Source organism: Cervus canadensis, chromosome 5 (genome assembly GCF_019320065.1).
Source record: "Cervus canadensis isolate Bull #8, Minnesota chromosome 5, ASM1932006v1, whole genome shotgun sequence".
Taxonomy (NCBI): domain Eukaryota; kingdom Metazoa; phylum Chordata; class Mammalia; order Artiodactyla; family Cervidae; genus Cervus; species Cervus canadensis.
In genome coordinates this window covers 71,397,836-71,420,520 of record NC_057390.1, presented here as the reverse complement: position 1 = coordinate 71,420,520, position 22,685 = coordinate 71,397,836, and the positions used below count along the sequence as shown (strand labels likewise).

Below are 22,685 nucleotides of genomic sequence, written 5' to 3'. Positions count from 1 at the left end.
CCTCTCTCTGGGGAAGTTCTAGCTATAAATGGGCCCTTGGACCAGATGAGTGCCAAGTTCCTGTTAGTATGACGATGTCACTGTTCTTGAGCCCTCTTTCACGTCCTACACGGTGGCCATGTCCATGGTAACTCTGACAATACTGTCCTGTGATCAAGACAACCAGGGTGTGGGCACCCCTTGTGGGTGAGGGGACTCCCATGCCTCACCTGAGAGTAAAAGTGGGCGTGGAGAGATGATGCCTAAGGAGGGATTTAAGCCGAGTCTTGCACTGGAAGCAAGGAAAGGATATGCCACAGGGGGAGAAGCGTGAAGGGCCCAGACAGCACAGAGCTGTGAGAAGTCTGGGAGCTTCAGAATCTGGGAATAAATCTAGACACACAGGTTGTGTCAAGGCTCTCAGGCTTTCAGAAATGGGTGGTGACTTAGGAAGCGCATCTGCTCGATGTCAGGGGATGGCCAAGAGAAACAGCCATTAGCTGAGATGAGAGAACTTGGACTGGAAGCACAGGCGTAGCCATCTGTGTGAAGGGGTAGCTGAGATTCACAGTAAGGGAGTCAGTGCAGAAGAGCAGGGAGCCGCCCGAGAGAGCAGGACCCAGCCAGTGAGTGTGGCACAGGTAGGCACCCAGGCCGCCATGGTGATGCCGGGAGCACACCGGGCCCCAGTGGCCACGTGCAGGCAGCAGCCCAAGGTCACACATGGGAGGGAATCACAGCAGCAAGCTTTGACTCTGAGCCCCTCAGCCAGGGTGAAATTCCTGTTCGAGTAGCCCATACTCAGTTATGGTTTAGTTCCTTACACCCTGTCTGCTACCATTCCGGTGAGTCGTGTTTCCAGCTGGATTTGAGTGGTAGGAAGGCTCTGTCCTGGCAACACCAACAAGATGCTGTGTAGAGACCCATGACCTGAGCCGAGCACATGTATTTAGAGTCTCCCAGCCAATCTGAGTCAGATGCACAGGCCCTGGGCCACCCAGTAGGCATCAGTGTCACCCACAGCCAGAGGGTAGTATAGCGTGGCATCCTGATTGGTCCTGGAGGAGAGGTGTTTTTCTTCCACCAGCTGAGGTCAGAGGGCAAAGAAGAGCAGCAAGATCCCATAGGACTTTTTCTTCTTAAAATTTATTTATTTTTACTTATTTACTTGGCTGCACCGGGTCTTACTTGCAACATGCAAGGATCTTCAATCTTCCTTGCGTCATGCAGGGTCTTCAGTTGCAGTATGTGGAATCTAGTTCCCTGGCCAGGGATTGAAACTGGGTCCCCCACATTTGGGAGCATGGAGCCTTAGCCACTGGACCACCAGGGAAGTCCCCAAGATCCCATAGGACTTTTGCAAAAGGGGAGAGGCAGCCAGCAACAGGACAGGGCTCTGTCTCCTGGTCCCAGGGGGGATCCCCAGTGGCTAAGTCTCTCCCCGCTTTCTCTGACAGCGCCGTGGTGCTCGACGGCAAGATTTATGCAACCGGAGGCATCGTTAGCAGTGAGGGGCCAGCCCTGGGCAACATGGAAGCCTATGAGCCTGCAACCAACACGTGGACCCTCCTCCCCCACATGCCTTGCCCCGTGTTCAGACACGGCTGTGTTGTGATAAAGAAATATATCCAAAGCGGCTGACATCAGCAGAAAGCCCACACCAAGACTGTGGACATGTCTGGTGAGGCAAATGCTACTCACAAAGATCGACTTTCAGCAACACCGATAAGAGGCCAACCAACCCAATCAAGGAACTCACTGCGCTCGACATTTTGAATACTCTCTACATTGAATGTAGGAAATCATCCTCGCCTTTGGGGGGACAAGAAGGAGTGGCCTCCAGGCAGCAGGAACCACAACCCTCCCAGCGAGCGAGCAGGGCCTCAGCACTCCCGCAGGGGCACTTGCTCTGAACGGAGGCGCTCGCTCGGCCCCGTGCAATGGAGTCTCACATAACTTTCCAGCTGGGAGAGAGCAGCTGTCTTTTCCTTCCTGCAGAGCAAGCTTGACCCCCAGCCAACCATAGATCAGTCATCCTCTGACAATATTAGACATCAGGCTCTTTTGGAATAAGATCAAAGTGTCCTTACCACTTTGATTCCTACTTTTGTTTTTAACCAATCTACACTTTCAGTGGCCGAGGGAAAACAAGGGACAATACTATGTTACGGGGACACGAGGCCAAGGAGGCCACCGGTCCCCACTGGGTCGATAAGTCCAGCCACCACATGGAGCCCGATGTGACTGGGGCAGGGCTGCCGTGGGGAGAGCTGGGGACAGCCGTCTGTCCCTTCACAGGGTTTTCTACCGTGTTTTTGCTGGAGAAGGACAAGGTGATTGTGCTAGCTTTCTCTTATCCAGTATGAATTATTTAGATTTCCAAGGCATTTTCTTGATAAACAAAAAGGCTATTTTTAAGTACCAAGAGAAGGAGGCGGCCTCAAGAGGGATAATGTGGGAATTCCCAAAGCTCTTTGTAGGTAGTGCCAGAGTGGGGCATTTGCTCCAATTTTTCTATGTGCAGAATAGAGGATCTCTCCTGGGGGGCTGGGGTGGTGAAAGCCCCATTTTATTTTTAGAAAAAGTAACTCCCAGACAGCCCTGTAAAAGCCGTGCCTCATGGAGGCATTGTCAAGGAAAGACGACTGTTCCAGAAGGTAACCGGTTCTGGCTCTCAACACCAGGCCAGCTCCCTCCATGAGGTAAAGCTGAGGACCCGGGCCAGGCTGGAAGGGAAGGAGGGAGAATACATGTCTACAAAGCACAGGAGACTATTTTTGATATTTATAGCTATATATTAAGGCACCTGCCACAAAGAGCTCTCAGGATGGGGACAGCCTTCTCAGACGAGCCATGACAGGCAAAGCCTGACGGGTAAGAGCAGAACCACTCTTCTAGTAGCATCTTAACCCGAGCAAGGGGAGCCCTGAGGGGAGGCCACCCCGTGGCTCACAGAGAAAGGCCTTCCCGCTAGTCCTCAGACCCTCAAACCTCACACGGTGACCAGTTTCCATTCCAGGGCATGAAGGATGCGGCCGCCACTGCTGCGCTGTTGAGTCGAAGTTGGTACCAAATACACATTTACCATTTTTATATCTGGGAAGTCGACTTGCCGTCATCTCATCGTGAAAACCATTTCTAAGGGGAAAAGGACAGGACACGCGTTCCATCTTTCAGTATTTGATGACACAAGGTCCCAGTGTTGGGCATCAACTTCTCGCACTACAAGTGTGGCTCCCACTTGGACAAGATACCGAGCTTCGTTATGCAGTTTTTAATATTATTTATTCTTTTAAAAAAGTAATAAGCACAAAACTACATACGTTGTATGTCATTTAAAGTATTTATGTCAAACAGGGTGCAAGTGTGAACCCAAGGACTGGAGCACAAGTGTCTAACTGCCTGGGGCAGGGCGGATGTCAGCGTTGGTGTGCGTCTGCCTCCAAAGGAGGTGCTAGTGGTCAGCGAGACTCAACACAGATGACATTGAAATCCCGTTTCTCTCCTCATCTATCACACTGGAGCAAAACTGGCTATTTCTGTGAATGATATAAAACAGGGTTCTCTGTAATGGTATTGTACATAGTATATGTTTATTGTTAAGTTCTTGTTATATTATAATAAATATATTTATAGATCTAGACTTGGAAGCCAATGGAATGCCTCTGTGTGCCACCATCCTTGACCCCAAGATGAGCAACCCCATGCAGGCCTGCGTTGCCTCTCCTAACAGCTGTCTGGGCTCTGCCACAGACTCAAATGCAGATCTTGGTGATCAGAAAGGATAGGACTCCTTAGCGAGGGAATGTATAGAGCTGAAAGTCAAGAATCAAGGACAATTGAAGTCTAAGTTGAAAGGGACTTGCAAACACTCTAGCATTGACTCTCAGGATCTCCCTTCAGTTTAAATGCCTTTTTTTTTTTTTTTTTTGGCTGTACTGCATGTGGGGTCCTTAATTTCCTGACCAGAGATTGAACCCACCGCCTCTGCACTGAGAGCAGGGTATCTTAACCTCCGGACCACCAGAGAAGTCCCCAGTTTAAGTGCTCTTATTACACCTGCGCAACTCAAAGCTTCAAGGTTAGCTTTCCCCTGGTCTGACTCCTGTGCCCAAGACCCTTTTGGAGGACTATGCCAAACCCACATGGCAACTCCACTTCATCAGCCTGAGATACGTCACACCTCCTCCAGGAAGAATAAGCTGTGCCTTCTATCCTAAAATCCAGTCAGGGTGGCGTCCCTGCCTTCTTCAGTCCTATCATAGGCTGTTCTCTAACCTGTTGAATAGACTGACTTTGCTCGACTAAGGACACCCACACAAAGCCCAGGGTGAAAGTGTAGAGCACCAGACAGGATTGCTCCCTCTCTTACAGGGAAAACGTTTAGACTTAATGGATTAGTAGGAGAAGGCAGATTTACCAGCATTTCACCCACATGAAGAACCCCACACCCTTAATCCCCAAAGCTCACCAAGACCTAGTGTCTCCTTGCAAGAAAAAAAAAATTTGGAAGAAGGTGAGCTGGGATAGGTGATCTGGGAGTCCTCAGAGAACTCAGCTGACAGCTTATGATGAGTGGACCATACACTTGCCAAAAATACCTGCCCTGGTCCATCAGCAACATCAGTCCTAGAGGAAAGGATGGAGAATATCTGGCAGATTCCAATTATGAAGAGCTGAAATGATAAACCATTATCAAAACCAAGCAATAGTTTGTTACCTCTTTCCTTCTCTACTTTATTTGCCTAAATCAAGGGAAATATTTTCTTTGGGTCTATGAAGAGTCTGTGTACTTACCATGAAAGACATGTGTATCTGCTGTATCAGGCGTCCATGTAACCATGGGGAGAGTCTCTTACCATCAGACCTGGCATGGATGGTGAGGAAATTTATTGTGACAGCCACAGACAGGAAATGGATCACAGTGTGTGTGTGTGTGTGTGTGTGTGTGTGTGTGTGTGTGAATTTTAAAAATTCAAAGCTGAAATGAGAAGAAAACAGGAAAAATATTTGCAGTCCATTTAACAAAGGATTAATATCTTTATTAAAAAACTCGTGTGATTCAATTAGAAACTGTTGAGTGATTCCAACTGTTAAATAGGTCATGAATAGACCTTGCAAAGAGGAAACATATAATAAAAAAGTTCAACATTGATAATTATTAAATAATGAAACTTAAATAATGAGGTCACATCTTTACTTACTAAATTAGCTTCCCAAACCTTAAAAAAATGGCAGGGGTGAGGGGGGCGGGTGAAGAGCAGTGAAACTCCTAGGTAGCACCAAGGGCTTCGTAAACTAAAATGGCTCTTAGAAAGTAGCATGGCTGATGACATGTATCAAGAGCCTAAAGAGTACCTGACCCGTAAACCCATTTCTGGGCATCCATCAGGAAATAATGTGAACCATGGAAAAGGTCATGTAACAACTAGCTCTCATTTATTGATGCTAACTATATGCCAGACACCATACTGAGCACTTAAAGCACTGAATCCTCATAATTCTACTAGACATATGTCTAGTAGACATAATTCTACTAGACATAGAAAACATTAGACGGGGGATGGGGGGGAGTGAAAGTGAAAGTTGCTCAGTCATGTCCAACTCTTTGTGACTCCATGGACTTTACAATCTATGGTATCCTCCAGGTCAGAATACTGGAGTGGGTAGCCTTTCCCTTCTCCAAGAGTCTTCCCAACCCAGGGATCGAACCCAGGTCTCCCTCATTGCAGGCAGATTCTTTACCAGCTGAGCCACAAGGGAAGCCCGAGAATACTGGAGTGGTAGCCTATCCCTTCTCCAGCAGATCTTCCGAACCCAGGAATAGAACCGGGGTCTCCTGCATTGCAGGCAGATTCTTTACCAACTGAGCTATGAGGGAAGCCCTATAGAAGGGGGGGGAGCAAGATTCATATTTGCATATGACTATCATTACATAAGATATGTATATAATAATATATAAGCTATATACATATACACAAAAATATGTAAAATATGTATATTAAAATGACCAGATGTATAGTCATAAAACTACTATTCATTGAGCTGATGGAATTGTGGACAATTTTCTTTCTCTTTTCCAAAATGTATATAAAGTGATGACCTTATTTTTATAATAAAGATATAGATATACATGTATATTTTTAATGAGAAATGAAGGACAGAAAATAATCTTTCCCCTATATTTAGCCTGAGAAATTCTCAAAGATCATTCCTATCTTGGACACCAAAAACAATGGATAATTTAGAAAGGGTTCAGAACAATGTAACAAAGAATTATAAATAAGAAAATAGATTTCCAGTAATAATCAAGACTGTTTTGTTTTTTTAAACCTAAAGGCTAGAGGTGAATGGATTGTATCTTTCAGTACATGAAAATTTTCATAAAACTAATGAACACCAACACTTCTCTGTGTTCTTGGAAAGTCAAGAAAGATGAAAAAGACAATAATAAGAAAAAATTCTAGTTCAACAAAAGAAAACATCTATTTGTGCAAAACTCTGGAATAGGTTACCAAGGTCCTTGTGAAGATCTTCTCTAATTATATATTTTATAACATAATTGCATCCATTATCTCATGTTATCCTCTCAATTACCCAAAAAGGCATAGGGCTTCATCTTCTTTCCTTAAGAGGAAACAATCTCAAAAAAGTTGAGTGACTTGTGCATTAACAGTCAGGCCCCAGGTATTGTCCATACACTATTATATTTGACACTCATCACAGTCCTACAGAGGATGGTTTTCCCTGCTGACAGTGAGACCACAGGTTCCAGACATGATGTAGAGTCAGTCTAAGGCACGTCAGTATTCAAACCCTGCTCAGAAGGCCTCCAGAGAGGTTGTGCTACATCACACTGCCTCCTCAAGTCTGTCTGGAACAGTGTGGCTATTATGGCTCCAAGACTAAGGCTCCTTCCTCCTTCCCACGCTACCTCAGAAACCTGTGTTAAGAAAACAGAATTCTGTGAATATGATGGACATTTAGCTCTGTGCTGGATCCAGTCTTCTTTAGAAGCAATTTTTTTCTTTTTTTAATGGCTGGAAAGATTCTAGTAACACACTGGCTTCCTCCACAGAAGACTATGTTTTCACACAGGAAACTTGAGTTTAGGGGAAGGAAAAAAGTCACTGACTAAGATACTATTGCTGCTCATTTGAAACTCCTCCTGTGAGCCTTCACTCTGTGTGAACTCTTAAGGAGTTCCAACCCCAATCAGGGAGAGTAAAGCAAAGTGGAGAACAGTGCTAGCACTGGCTGCACCATCCTCCACCCCAGAGGGCACACCATGACCTTGTCACCCAAGGAGTAGAAGGTCAAACTGCTAAATGAGGACCTGAGGACCTAAAATGAGGACCAAGAAGTCGCCTTTTCCATATGATAGCAAAAATTAGACAACCCAAAAATCTACTGTCATCTTCTCAAATTTACAATCCACGTGCTCGCTGACCTCTAGGTAACACTTGGCAAGTCTCTTGGGCATCTTTCCTCATTAAAGGTGAGCACAGCCCTTGAGTGGATCACACCAGGTCAATAACATTATGTTCTCTACAGGCAGGGACCATGTCCTCCTATTTCTCCCACAGGGCACATAACCTTGATGAGTAGGGGCAGCAGATTCTATTGGCAGCATGAAAAATGTTTTGAGTTATGAAAAGTATAAAGGCAAGGCCACAATTTTATGCTCTGCTTTATCCATCCCTGTTTACAGGTGACTAAATAAGCAATAGTTTTGTTAAAAGGTTTTTACTTACTATGTATATGGAATTCCATCACTCTTGGAGAAGCTAGACACTGCTAGTGCAAACCTAGACACCACAGAATCCATCAGCCCTGTCCCCTTAGGGTTTAAGCCCTGGGGACTTGGCATTCCTGGCAGTAAAAATCAGTCTTTCAAGCCCTTCATTTCAACTCCTACATTCCCTGGTGAAAGTGTTAGTCGCTCAGTTGTGTCTGACTATTTGCAACCCCATGGATTGCAGCTCGCCAGGCCCCTCTGTCCATGGAATTCTCCAGGCAAGAATACTGGAGTGGGTTGCCATTCCTTTCTTCAGGGGATCTTCCCAACCCAGGGATCCAACTCTGGTCTCCCACATTGCAGGCAGATTCTTTACCATCTGAGCCACCAGGGAAGCCCTACCTATTACTACTACTGCCCTATTTTAAGCCTTTACTTCTTAGTTATTGCTATTATAGCCTCTTTTATGGTTACTTTTTAAAGTAACAGCTTTATTGACATGTAATTCAAATGTGAAAAAAATTCACCCTTTTAAAGTATATAATTCAGTGGTTTTTGGAATATTCACAGCAACCATCACCAGTATCTATTTGCAGAACATTTTCATCATCTCAAAAATAAGCCTGGGAGTTTTGGGTTTGGGAGCATAAGCCACCTGTCTCCTTGCATGGTCCTGCAATAAATCTTTCTCTGTTCCCCCTGCCAAAAAAACTGTATCCATTAGCAATCACTCTCTGTTACCCCCACCCCCAGAACATGGCAACTACAAACATACCTTCTGTTTCTATGGATTTGCCTATTATGGACATTTCATATAAATCAAATCATACAATATACGGTCTTTTATTTCTGGCTTCTTTCACTTACCATTGAGTTCTCAAGATTCACCCATGTTGTAGTAGGTACTAGTACTTCATTCCTTTTTATGGCCAAATAATATTCCAAATAATGAATATAAAAATGGGTATATTTTATTTAACCATTTATCAATTGATGGGCATTTGGTTTCCTTCCTCATTTTAACCATTAACAATGCAGCTATAAACAAACATATGCAAGGTTCTGAGATTAAATAAATTTGGAAAATGCTGGGTTTAACAAAGTTAAACAGGTTTTTTTATGACAGAACTTCTGTGTCAAGAACACAGGGACAGTCATTATAATTTTATTGAGGTGGATACATGAAGTAGTGGTTTTCAAGCTTACTTGGCCACAGATTGCCCCCTACCACACAAATCTGGAAAACTTTTTCTCTACTAAACTATGACAAAAGCTCAAATAGTTACATGGGATGTTGAGGTCAATACATTCTGCCTCTCCTCTTTGAGAGAAGCACATCAGAAAGCAAAGGAATTATTATGAAAAATTCTAAAGCAAATTCTAGTTTAGAACTCTCAAAATATTTAAGAAAAATTGATATACCTTTACACGGTAGTAGAAGGAGTGAGATCAGTATTCTTTGAAATCAACAAAATCCTTTTTCTGAATACAGCAAAATGTTTTACTGCAATTTTCTAAGTTCCAAAAAGACTTTTGCATCTCTTACACTGCACTGTAAAAACACTGAAAAAATGAAAATAATTTCACAATAATCATTCTACACAACTAAAATACCCAACCCTCATATTCAGTGACAGTTGTAAAAATGTGATCTGACAATTTCCGGGAATTACTCTTGGGCATTTTGTGCTTTATTAATCTTGAACAGTTTGACAATCTTCTCAACGAATAAGCTACATAAGAGAATAAAGATATCCATTATTTGTCCCATCAACATTTAAAATTCAAAACTTTCACCTTAATTCTAGTATTCTCATTAGATTATATTAAAACATAAAAATATTCTATTTAATATCTGTTTAGATTAATATTTGTGTTAATGGTGAGACAAGTTTCATCCAATTCTAGTTATAAAATCTGGAACATATCTGGGAGAAAAAAAGAGCTTTTTGAAGATCTTTTGCTTTTTTGTTTCTGTGGATATATATTTAAGTTCAAATAATGTGGAAATTATTTGTAAAGAAACATTCCAAAGATGTGAAACTGATTTTTTACAGTGTGATAGGCAATTATTTCTTTCTTTGCTACAAACTCCATTTAAAACAAGCTTATTAAGGAAACGTCTTTATTAAACCATGGTAAACTACAGAACTGACAGCTTACTGATGTTTCCTCTAAATATATGAAGTAATTTGAGACTTCCCACCACAAATAACCTTTATTTCATAATATTTTAAGTATAACATTACTTGTGGATTGTCACATCTCCTTTTAAAAGAACATTCTGTTTGCAAAGTCTTGTTAAAATACTTAGCACTTATTAAAATGCTAAAATAGAAATTTATAACTATTTCCAATACTTTCCTAAGGAAATTTAAGCTATAAACAAAGTAACTATACAGAATGTTTAGAAATAATGCTATTTCATATCAAGATTAATTTTGCTTTGCTGCCATAATGAAAACATTAGAAAATTCTACATAGATAGCCACAGACATATGATTCAGGCTATTCATGTATTGTTTTGTTTTGTTTTGTTTTTATTAACAGTTCCAGAGTCTCTTAAGCCTGTGGTTTTACTGGTGGCTCATAAGCTACTATGACAACATACGATTTTGAAGTAATGTTACTGATTTGCCATTGTTTAAGAAGTTGGAAATTCAAGAGCATAGCCTGTCAGGCTCCTCTGTCCATGGGATTCTCCAGGCAGGAATACTGGAGTGGGTTGCCATTTCCTCCTCCAGGGGAATCTTCCTGACCCAGGAATCGAACCCGTGTCTCTTCTGTCTCCTGCACTGGTAGGAGGGTTCTTTACCACTAGGGCCACCTGGGAAGCCAAGAGCTTATTAAGGATCAAATATATTAAACCACACCTGACATTAGACCTTTTTTAAAACACCTATTCTACCTAACAAATCTTAAACCCTGTGCTCTGACAAAAGTCTCCCTTCAGTACATTCACATGGTTCCTCCCACTGTATTTCTCTTTAGATTCATTACAGACATTAAGTCCCTAGATCCTTTCCACTGTCTCCCAATTTAGTAACCTCTCTTTGGTTTCATTTGCATTCATACCCAGGAATGGAATTCCTCTCCCCAAACTTATCTCAGCCCCCTAATATTCTGGTCCTTCAGTTGGACAAGCAAACCTAATTACAGTCTTCATCCAACTATCAGCGTCCTCTGAGGCTTCATCTGGGGGTGACACCTGCAAAGCTGGGGAAAACCCACATTCACATAGGCTGGCGCCACTGCTAATACACGGCCCCTACCCTCAACTGTGCCCTCACTTTATTCTCACCGGCTCCTGAAGAGCTCCCTTTCCTCTTTTCATCAGCGACTTCTAAACCTTCACTTCTTTCCCTCAAATTTCTTATTTAGAACTCCTCATTCTTATCAGAAAAGTATAATGAGATGGATTGAACTGGAGCCCATTATACAGAGTGAAGTAAGCCAGAAAGATAAAGACCAATACAGTATACTAATGCATATATATGGAATTTTAAAAGATGGTAACGATAACCCTATATGCAAAACAGAAAAAGAGACACAGATGTACAGAACAGACTTTTGGACTCTGTGGGAGAAGGCGAGGGCAGGATGTTCTGAGAGAATAGCATTGAAACAAGTATACTATCAAGGGTGAAACAGATCACCAGCCCAGGTTGGATGCATGAGACAAGTGCTCAGGGCTGGTGCACTGGGAAGACCCAGAGGGATGGTATGGAGAGGGAGGTGGGAGGGGGGATCGGGATGGGGAACACATGTAAATCCATGCTTGATTCATGTCAATGTATGGCAAAAACCACTACAATATTGTAAAGTAATTAACCTCCAACTAATAAAAATAAATGAAAAAAAAAAAAAAAGAAGAGTATAACTTTACATCTCAGTAACTAACACAGAGGATAGCGGCAAGTGACAGCACAGGTTTTTAATTCTTCCTGAATTGAACATTAAAAACAGAGCAGCCAGGGTGAAACATTCAAAGACTCGGTGGATAATATCTAAAACAAAACTAAGTAAAAAAGAATCTCCAGAATTCAAAATCCCATGTGAGTAGGATCAAACCACTAACAGCTATGAAACTGTGGTGCATGCGTGGGACGAAAGGAGAGGACAGTCACTGGCATCTAATGAAAGTAAAAATCCCCACGAGTGCTCACTAAAAGCAAAGCTCGGTGGTGGTGTGGGACTGGGAGGGGGCGCGGGCACTGAGAGGACCCGACCCTGAGAGGAGTCTTGCACCCTGTAATTCTCACGTGACTGCAAGGGTTCTGAGCCTCGTGAAAATTCTCAAAGTGAAGCAGCCAACGCCCCATTTCAGAACCAAGCCCCAGACTAAGACAAAACTACTAGGGATAGAATCTAAACTGAACAGCATAGGGACAAAACAGAAATCCAGATACAAGTAGGAGAGAGGAACAAAGTAAGGGGAATTTACAAAGGAACCAGTCATATACTTAAACACTTAACAAAAATAATAGAAGAGAGAGCTCTAGAACTGTAAAGTTCAGGCTTCCCTGTAAAAATTCAAGAAAAGTAACTTTATATATATATATTAAAAAAAAAAAAAAGAACAAAAGGATTGAGGAAAAATCTCACATAAATACATTCCAAGAAAAAAAGAAAAAAACCCTTTAAAACAAGAAAGCTACCCCTACAGGCAACACAAGCCCTCCACCAAAACATGCCTACAAATTAGATGAAAACTCTAACTTACTATTTCAAAACAAGCCAGAGGACAAAAACAATAATAGAAGAATGAAAGAACAATATAGACCAAAATCAGAAAAACTCACAAAGGATGTGAAATAACTCAGAAAGAGGGGGGATATCATGTTAGAAATGTACACTAAAGCAGAAAGAACATAAGAGTTAATCAAAAAAACAAAAGATAATACCTTAAGATAAACAGAAGGGGAAAGGGGCAGGGAGTTTTTAAGGTAAAAAAGAAATGAAGAAACTCCTGGTTCTGGTTAAGACTGAGTAAGTATACTCCACTCTACCTCTCCCACTGATCACAACTAAAAGTCCTGAACAACAAATATAAAAAAGAATAGAACAATATAATTAATCGCTACAGGTTCTGAAAAAAAACAAATAAAGCATGTGAACTCAGTAGGAAATTCAAACCTCAAACACTGACCCACATAGTGGTGAGTGCCCTGGTTTGCCTTTTATCACCTACATTCCCCAGCCTATACTCTAGGGCAGTCAGAATCTGAGAAGAAAAATGCACTCTGTACACCCTCCAGACCCAAATCCAGATGAGCCTCAGTAATGAATCAGCCTCCTCATGGGAGCGGTAGCAGTGAAAAGAGGTGTAACCCCAAATATTTTTTCTCTTTCTAGCCAGACAACCAGAAGAGGAGGCTAGATCACAAAGAGTAGGGAGTAGAGAAGGAAGCCCTTTAAATTACTGTATGAAATCCAGGGCTACACGTGCAAAGAGCCGACCAGGATCAGCTGAGCAAAGACTGTACAACTATGGTGAAGAACACTCCAAGGTCCTGCTAGACTGGCCTCTGGGTGGTACACATAGCTTAGTTCAGTTGCTCAGTCATGTCCAACTCTTTGCAACCCCATGGACTATGGCACGCCAGGCCTCCCTGTCCATCACTAACTCGTGAAGCTTGCTCAAACTCATGTCCATAGAGTCGGTGATACCATCCAAGCATTTCATCCTCTGTCGCCCCCTTCTCCTCCTGCTTTTAATCTTTCCCAGCATCAGGGTCTTTTCAAATGAGTCAGTTCTTTGTATCAGGTGGCCAAAGTATTGGAGCTTCCGCATCAGTCCTTTCAATGAATATTCAGGACTGATTTCTTTTAGGATGGACTGGTTGGATCTCCTTGCAGTCCAAGGGATTCTCAAGAGTCTTCTCCAACACCACAGTTTAAAAGCATCAGTTCTCTGGTGTTCAGCTTTCTTTATGGTCCAACTCTCACATCCATACATGACTACTGAAAAAATCATAGCTTTGACTAGATGGACCTTTGTTGCAAAGTAATATTTCTGTTTGTTAATATGCGGTCTAGGTTGGTCATAACTTTTCTTCCAAGGAACAAGTGTCTTTTAATTTCATGGCAGCAGTCACCATCTGCAGTGATTTTGGAACCCTAAAAAATAGTCTCATTGTTTCCATTGTTTCCCCATCTATTTGCCATGGTACACACAGGGAGCTGCATCAGTTTCCCATTGCTGCTATGAAAAATTACTACAGGTTAAGTGGTTTAGGACAATGCAAATCTGTTATTTTTCAGTTCTGGAGATCAGACGTCTAAATGGATCTTATAAGCCAAAACTGAGGTGTGAATAGATCTATGTTCATTCCTGGAGCTCTGTAAAAAAGTCTGTTTTCCCTGTCTTTTCCAGCTTCTAGAAACTGCCTGCATTCCTTGGCTCAGGGCCCCTTCCTCCATTTTCAAAGCTATCACTCCAAATATCAGCAGTTGCCAGGGCAAAGAGCAAGGAATGAACACATAGAGCACAAGAGACTTTTAGGGCAGTGAAGTTAGTCTTAATGATTTTGCAATGATGGATACATGTCATTATATACTTCTCAAAACTCATAGAAAGTGCAATGCAAAGAGTGAGCCCTAATGTAAACTATGAGCTTTAGCTAATAATAATATATCAATATTTGCCCATAAATTGTAACAAAAGTACCACACTAATGTAAAATGTTAATAATGGGAAAATGGTGAAGTGGTGGGGAGGTAAGGGGGTGTAAGGGAACTCTGTACTACACACTAAATTTTTCTATAAACCTAAAATGCACAAAAGAGTCCAAAATGCAGTACTTGGATGCAATCTCAAAAATGACAGAATGATCTCTGTTCGTTTCCAAGGCAAACCATTCAATATCACAGTAATCGAGGTCTATGCCCCCAACCAGTAATGCTAAAGAAGCTGAAGCTGAACAGTTCTTTGAAGACCTACAGGACCTTTTAGAACTAACACCCAAAAAAAGATGCCCTTTTCATTATAGGGGACTGGAATGCAAAGTAGGAAGTCAAGAAACACCTGGAGTAACAGGCAAATGTGGTCTTGGAATACAGAATGAAGCAGGGCAAAGGCTAATAGAGTTTTGCTAAGACAACACACTGGTCATAGCAAACACCCTCTTCCAACAACACAAGAGAAGACTCTACATATGGACATCACCAGATGGCCAACACCGAAATCAGATTGATTGTATTCTTTGCAGCCAAAGATGGAGAAGCTCTATACAGTCAGCAAAAACAAGACCGGGAGCTGACTGACTATGGCTCAGATCATGAACTCCTTATTGCCAAATTCAGACTTAAATAGAAGAAAGTGGGGAAAACCACTAGACCATTCAGGTATGACCTAAATCAAATCCCTTACGATTATACAATGGAAGTGAGAAATAGATTTAAGGGACTATATCTGATAGACAGTGCCTGATGAATTATGGACAGAGGTTCATGACATTGTACAGGAGACAGGGATCAAGACTACGCCCAATAAAAAGAAATGTAAAAAAGCAAAATGGCTGTCTGAGGAGGCCTTACAAATAGCTGTGAAAAGAATAGAAGCGAAAAGCAAAAGAGAAAAGGAAAGATATACCCATTTGAATGCAGAGTTCCAAAGAACAGCAAGGAGAGATAAGAAAGCCTTCCTCAGTGATCAGTGCAAAGAAATAGAGGAAAACAATAGAATGGGAAAAGACTAGAGATCTCTTCAAGAAAATTAGAGATATCAGGGAACATTTCATGCAAAGATGGGCTCAATAAAGGACTGAAATGGTTTGGACCTAACAGAAACAGAAGATATTAGGAAGAGCTGGCAAGAATACACAGAAGAACTGTACAAAAAAGATCTTCATGAACCAGATAATCACGATGGTGTGATCACTCAACTCAGACTCAGATATCCTGGAATGTGAAGTCAAGTGGGCCTTAGGAAGCATCACTACAAACAAGCTAGTGGAGGTGATGGAATTCCAGTTGAACTATTTCAAATCCTAAAAGATGATGCTGTGAAAGTGCTGCATTCAATACACTAGCAAATTTGGAAAATTCAGCAGTGGCCACAAGACTGGAAAAGGTCAGTTTTCATTCCAGTTCCAAAAGGCAATGCCAAAGAATGCTCAAACTACCGCACAATTGCACTCATCTCACACGCTAGTAAAGTAATGCTCAAAATTCTCCAAGCCAGGCTTAAACAATACATGAACCATGAACTTCCAGATGTTCAAGTTGGTTTTAGAAAAGGCAGAGGAACCAGAGATCAAATTGCCAACATCCACTGAATCATTGAAAAAGCAAGAGAGTTCCAAAAAAACATCTATTTCTGCTTTATTGACTATGCCAAAGCCTTTGACTGTGTGGATCACAACAAACTGTGGAAAATCCTGAAAGAGATGGGAATACCAGACCACCTGACCTGCCTCTTGAGAAACCTATATGCAGGTCAGGAAGCAACAGTTAGAACTGGACATGGAACAACAGATTGGTTCCAAATAGGAAAAGGAGTACATCAAGGCTGTATATTGTCACCCTGCTTATTTAACTTATATGCAGGGTACATCATGAGAAACGCTGGGCTGGGAGAAGCACAGGCTAGAATCAAAATTGCTGGGAGAAATATCAATAACCTCAGATATGCAGATGACACCACCCTTACGGCAGAAAGTGAAGAAGAACTAAAAAGCCTCTTGATGAAAGTGAAAGAGGAGAGTGAAAAAGTTGGCTTAAAGCTCAACATTCAGAAAACTAAGATCATGGCATCTGGTCCCATCACTTCACGGCAAATAGATGGGGAAACAGTGGAAACAGTGGCAGACTTTATTTTGGGGAGGCTCCAAAATCACTGCAAATGGTGATTGCAGCATGAAATTAAAAGACGCTTACTCCCTGAGAGGAAAGTTATGACCAATCTAGAGAGCATATTAAAAAGCAGAGACATTACTTTGCCAACAAAGTTCCATCTAGTCAAGGCTATGGTTTTTCCAGTAGTCATGTATGGATGTGAGAGTTGGACTATAAAGAAAGCTCAGCACCAAAGAATTGATGCTTTTGAACTGTGGTGTTGGAGAAGACTCTTTAGAGTCCCTTGGACTGCAAGGAGATCCAACCAGTCCATCCTAAAGGAGATCAGTCCTGAGCGTTCGTTGGAAGGACTGATGTTGAAGCTGAAACTCCAATACTTTGGCCACATGATATGAAGAACTGACTCATTTGAAAAGACCCTGATGCTGGGAAAGATTGAGGGCAGGAGGAGAAGGGGATGACAGAGGATGAGATGGTTGGATGGCATCACTGACTCAATGGACATGAGTTTGGGTTAAACTTGGGGAGTTGGTGATGGACAGGGAGGCCAGGAATGCTGCGGTCCATGGGGTTGCAAAGAGTCAGACACAACTGAGCAACTGAACTGAACTGAACTGAAAATGCACACACACAAAGCTCTATTCATTTTTTTAAAGCAATGTGCTGAAGAATATCTATAATAACTCCTTTCTGTGTAAGAATAAAGGGAGAAAAATAATAAAATATACATGCAACTGTTTATGTTAGCAAAAGAAACACCAGGCAGATAATGACAAACTAAGGAGATTCTTACCTTCCGCAGTTTAAGGGATGGGAGCAGTAACACTTCTCTGGGGCTAAATATTTTGCACAGTCATGACTCTTGCAAATATGTTTTACATACTAAAACCCACACACAACAAGAATGAGAGGGGTCTTAAAACTGACTGAACTCATGTCTCTTGCTTGGCAGGTCGACTCTACCACTGCACCAGCTGGAAGCCCATGTGGGCATAGAGGGGAAGATTAACCCAAGTAACTTTTGAACACAGTATTTAGACCATACAACCTCAGACTAAAGATAAAAAGCACTAAAAATAGAATTTGAACTCCATCTAGTACATTTGGAGTTTTTTGGTAGTATGGGCTATCTTATCTAACTTCTTTATGCAATTAAAAATTTAGAAAATACATACATATATTCAGGATGAAGGAAGTTATCTAATTGGAGAACAAAGTTACATATATGGAAAGATGAAAGGCTAGGGCAAAAGAATGTTAAATGATGGGAAAAGATGTGCCATGCAAACACTAATTTTAGAAAACTAAGTAGCCATAATAGACAAAGAAGACTCTGAACAAAGATAATTACAGGGGATGAAGAGGAGCATTACCTTATGATAAGTGGTCCAATTCACCAAGAAGATGTAACTTTAAATGTGTATACAACTAGCAACAAAGGTCCAAGCACAATAAGCAAAAACTAACAGAACTAAAAGGAGAAATAGACAAGTCCATAATTATGGTTGGAGAGTTTCAACACTCCTCTCTTAGTAATTAATACAAATAGACAGAAAATCATCAAGAATACAGCATATCTAAAAAACATAAGCAACCAATACTATCTAACTGTGATTTATAGAATCCTCCATCCAATGACAACAGAATACACTTTTTCCCTCCTGGTTGACAAAAAACACTAACCAAGGCAGATCACATGCTAGGTAACAAAACAAACCAGAGTAAATTTAAAAGAATTAAAATCATGCTATGCTGACTGTACCAGAACTAAATGCAAATTCAATAACACACAATCTGAGAAATTCCAAATATTTGAAAACTATATAACACATATTTCAGTAATCCAGGAGTCAAGAGGAAATTTCAAGGTAAAGTAGAAAATATTTTTAAATAAATGAAAAGGAAAATACAACATTTCAAAAATGCATGGGATATAGCTAAAGAAATGCTTATAAATTTTTAACACTAAATGATTATAGTAGAAAAGGAAGTCTCAAATCAATAATCTAAAGTTTCAGTTTAAGAAACTAAACACAAAACAAGAAGGAAGGAAATAAACTTAAGAGCAGAAATCAGAAAAATGAAAGAAAAAATAGGAAAAAGACAAGAACCCTAAAACTAGTTTTTTTGTTTTTTGTTTTTTTTAAGATGCATAAAAACAGGCTGACTGAGCAAGGAAAAAAGAGAGAGAGAAAAGACGTGAATTGCCAGTATCAGGAACAAAAGAGGAGAGAGCACTACAGACACAACAGAGGTTAAAAGCTAACAAAGACTGTAATAGGATTGTGTTGAAAGGGCTTAGGAACCAACTTGAGAAGGTTCCCACAGGCCAGAGACTGGACCATTTTGGCATCAATAAACAGCTACGGCAGGGCATTGAAATATACTAAATATGCTTAAATCTATGAATTCATAATGACATCAAGAAAACAAATTCATCACCTGAGGATAAGGACATCATTCATTTTTAAAACTTGTTAATAATGGTAAAGAATCAAACAGTAATCCTACCTTTCCTATAATGACTTGCATTACTGAATAACCAGATAATAGACAAGGCAAATAAAGGAGTAAGGAGTAAGTAAGTAAGGAGTGATTTCATTAGAATGCAATCATTTGCAAATTCTTAATGAATTAAGGTATCTAGGCACTGAGTATCAGTTACTACAACATCACAGAAAGAACGATAGCCAGATACCATGTGCTTTCTGGCAGAACACACTCATTATCACTTATAAAGTGTACCTGCGTGTGCTCAGTTGCTCAGTAGTCTTGTACAAAATAATTAAAACAAGAATCTGACTAGGCTCTAGATTAGTGTTATCCAATAGAAACATAATGCAAGCCACATGTGTTTTCTTTTTTTCTTTCCCTTGGGGGCGGGGGTGGGGTGTGGGGTGGAGGATGGGAAGCACTGCACAGAATGAGGAATCCTAGTTCCCCAGTTAGGGAATCAAACCCATGCCTCTTGCGGTAGAACCAGATTTGCCACTCTCTCCTGTTCATTCTCAGTTAATGGCATTACTAATCTGTCTGGTTACCCAGGCAGAAACCTAAGAGCAATTTCAGGATTCTCCTTATCCTGAGTCCCAAAATACAATCACTAAGTCCTAATGCTCTTACCTCTACATTTTCGAGAAACTGTCCCTTTCTCACCATCACTACTACAACTTCCCTAGTTCAGGCATGTGCATCTCTTACCTGGATATAAGAAAAGCATGTAAAGTCCTTGCTAACCTCTAATACCATTTTTCTCTTTAGAATACAGCAAATCAGAAATGCCCATAGTTGCCTGATTAACATGTTTGCCTCTGTTTCTATACCTCTGTTATACTGTTTACTCTTCCTATAATGTTCGCCCCCCAGCTTTTTACTATATAGATTCCTTCACTTTTTGAGATGCTGTTAAGATATCATATCCACCTGAAAAACCTTTTTAGGAATTCCTTGGCGAGCAGTTCCCTTCCTCTCTGTTTCAACAGCACCTCAGCTAAACCATTATCATCGCACTTACCTAATTTAAAACACTTTTCTTTTACTATGTCATCTTCTACTGAATATTTATTTCTAAGGACAGAGACTGTTTCACCTAGCTTTTTAACTCCCATGCCTAGTATGTACTTGGCATATGACAAGTAGTCAATATACCTTGAGGAAAAAATTTTCAATTTTGTATATATCTGTCAAATTAATATTTCTGAAGTTTCATTTTCAACATGCCATGACTCTGTTCAAAAAGATTCAAGGACTGTCACGTGATAAACTACAACTATCTTAAGCCTAATCCTCTTTAACAAGACCCAAAACTACATACACAGCTTTATCTTCCACTGTCCTTCCTCATACACCTATCTTTAATTTTAAACAAGTCTACTCACAGTCTTTCAAACCGAGTGACATTTACCTCTCAAAATCATTACAACCCATACAAATATTGGCCTATTAAATTACTTAGCAACTCACCAGCAATTAAACTGTAACACTGCATGATATTAAAAAGCACCGTTGTAGTGATACCTGGATGGGTGGCTATATCCACACTTCATTATCTCCAGCAAATGACTAGTAGGCAAAGGCCAAGATAACTTTTTAACTTGTAAAAGACATCACATACATGAGAAAAACATTAAACTTTTTTTCTGCTTTACTCACCTTTTTTCCCCCCAGTCCAGGCTTCTTTCATCTTTCTTGGCTTGAAGCTCATCAGAGATGAGGAGGAGAGGATTAGCTAGTATGGGACTTCTTTCCCTGAAGCTATGCTTCTTCTGTTAATCAAAATACTGACTCGAAAAAGTTCTAGATAGCAAGAATTTCAGAAAGAAATAACAATTTCAGTGAGAAAATCAGGATGTCTTATGACCTTTAGTGCATGGCCATTTAGGCCTGCCACATTAGCCACTAACAGTGGACTATTAGCCCAAAAGGCCCTACATAGACCAATCGTTTCTGATTCTGGAACAAGAGGTACTGTCAGGAACACAGTGGCATTAATGGAAGTCAAAAAAAAAAAAAAAAAAAACAGGAGAAAGCCTGATCCCATCATTTCTAAGCACTCACTCTGAAGATAAACTCTTGCTCCTGAAGCGGGGAAATTCCAGTGCAAAATCTTTCAATGAACACTTTAACTCTGTCTGAGTTTTGTGTCTAATACACTGACCTAACAAAAGGTAAATGAGGTTAGGAGGGAAAAGGTGAAAGCAAACCAATGGAGCATATGAGACTATTCAAAAACCTCAAAATCATTGGTACAGATAATCCAAAAATGAAGGCATTCATTCTAAGAGACTTCTGTTGAGATAACCAACCAAACCACAACTTTTCAAGGTCAATTCTTGAAAGAATAGAGAGGGACTTCCCTGATGGTCCAGTGGTTAAGAATCCACTGTGTATCCTATAAACCTAAAAGCATACTTCCCTTTGAGTATAATGATTTAAGAATTCATTGATGATAAAGGGCTTACTGTGGGAAACATTAATTTCACTTCTACTAGGAAAGCTTTCTCAGGAAAATACTGTTTGAAGAGAAGAAGGTAGTACCAAACAAAAGTTTTAAAAGGTACTTTAAAGTTGCACTGAGATGAACATCTCGTTGTTTCATGAGGGCACTTCATTGGATAGAGTATGATAGTGTACCAGATAGCATTCATAGTGCTGTGAGGGGTCAGCCAGCACGCTGCTGTTTCATCCTTTAGTTTGTATGATTTGTACAATTGGGGTGAATTCTCATCCTTCATCATTCAAAGCAGCCCAATCCACTTTGGAATCCCACTGAAATAAAAATAGTTACATAAAATTTAAAAAAAAAAAAAAGAAGAATCCACTGTGTAATGCAGCCCCTCTTCTGGGAACAAAGATTCCACATGCCACAGGCCAACTAAGCCTGTCCACCCCAACTACTGAGTCCATGCACCACAACTAGAGAATCTGTGAGTGGAAACAAAAGACCATGCAAGGTGCAAAGAAGATCCCACCTGCTTCAACTAACCCAATGAGACCAAATAAATAAATATTTTAAAAAAGGAAGAAGAGAGAATATTAAGGTAGGCTCAGTACAATTCAGTTCAGAAACTCAGTTGTGTCCGACTTTTTGTGACCCCATGGACTGCAGCACGCCAGGCCTCCCTGTCCATCACCAACTCCCCGAGTTTACCCACTCATGTCCATTGAGTCAGTGATGCCATCCAACCATCTCATCCTCTGTCATCCCCTTCTCCCACCTTCAATCTTTCCCAGCATCAGGGTCTTTTCAAATGGGTCAGTTCTTCGCATCAGGTGGCCAAAGTATTGGAACTTCAGCTTCAACATCAGTCCTTCCAACGAACACTCAGGACTGATCTCCTTTAGGATGGACTGGTTGGATCTCCTTGCTGTCCAAGGGGACTCTCAAGAGTCTTCTCCAACACCACAGTTCAAAAGCATCAATTCTTCGGCACTCAGTTTTCCTTATAGTCCAACTCTCACATCCATACATAACTACTGGAAAAACCATAGCCATGACTAGACAGGCCTTTGTTGGCAAAGTAATGTCTCTGCTTTTTAATATGCTCTCTAGGTTGGTCATAACTTTCCTCCCAAGGAGTAAGCGTCTTTTAATTTCATGCTGCAATCACCATCTGCAGTGTCTACCACTGTTTCCCCATCTATTTGCCATGAAATGATGGGACCAGAT

The 22,685-nt window shown here is 40.9% G+C and overlaps 1 protein-coding gene and 1 long non-coding RNA gene across 8 annotated transcripts in view; one reads left to right on the top strand and one right to left on the bottom strand.

The window, feature by feature from the left end:
- KLHL29 (kelch like family member 29) overlaps positions 1-3,622 on the top strand; it is a 326,642-nt gene extending 323,020 nt beyond the window's left edge. For all 7 annotated transcript variants that reach the window (XM_043469264.1, XM_043469265.1, XM_043469262.1 and 4 more), the window contains one exon: positions 1,437-3,622. In XM_043469264.1, the coding sequence (XP_043325199.1) occupies positions 1,437-1,620 (184 nt within the window). In that variant the 3' untranslated portion in view covers positions 1,621-3,622. The remainder of the gene's footprint in view (positions 1-1,436) is intronic.
- Positions 3,623-3,761: 139 nt separating this feature from the next.
- LOC122442019 lies at positions 3,762-20,745 on the bottom strand. Its single transcript, XR_006269526.1, has 3 exons — positions 20,669-20,745; positions 9,140-9,280; positions 3,762-4,960 (listed from the first exon to the last, which is right to left on the bottom strand). It is a non-coding gene; the product is annotated as an uncharacterized LOC122442019 (long non-coding RNA).
- Positions 20,746-22,685: the final 1,940 nt, after the last annotated feature.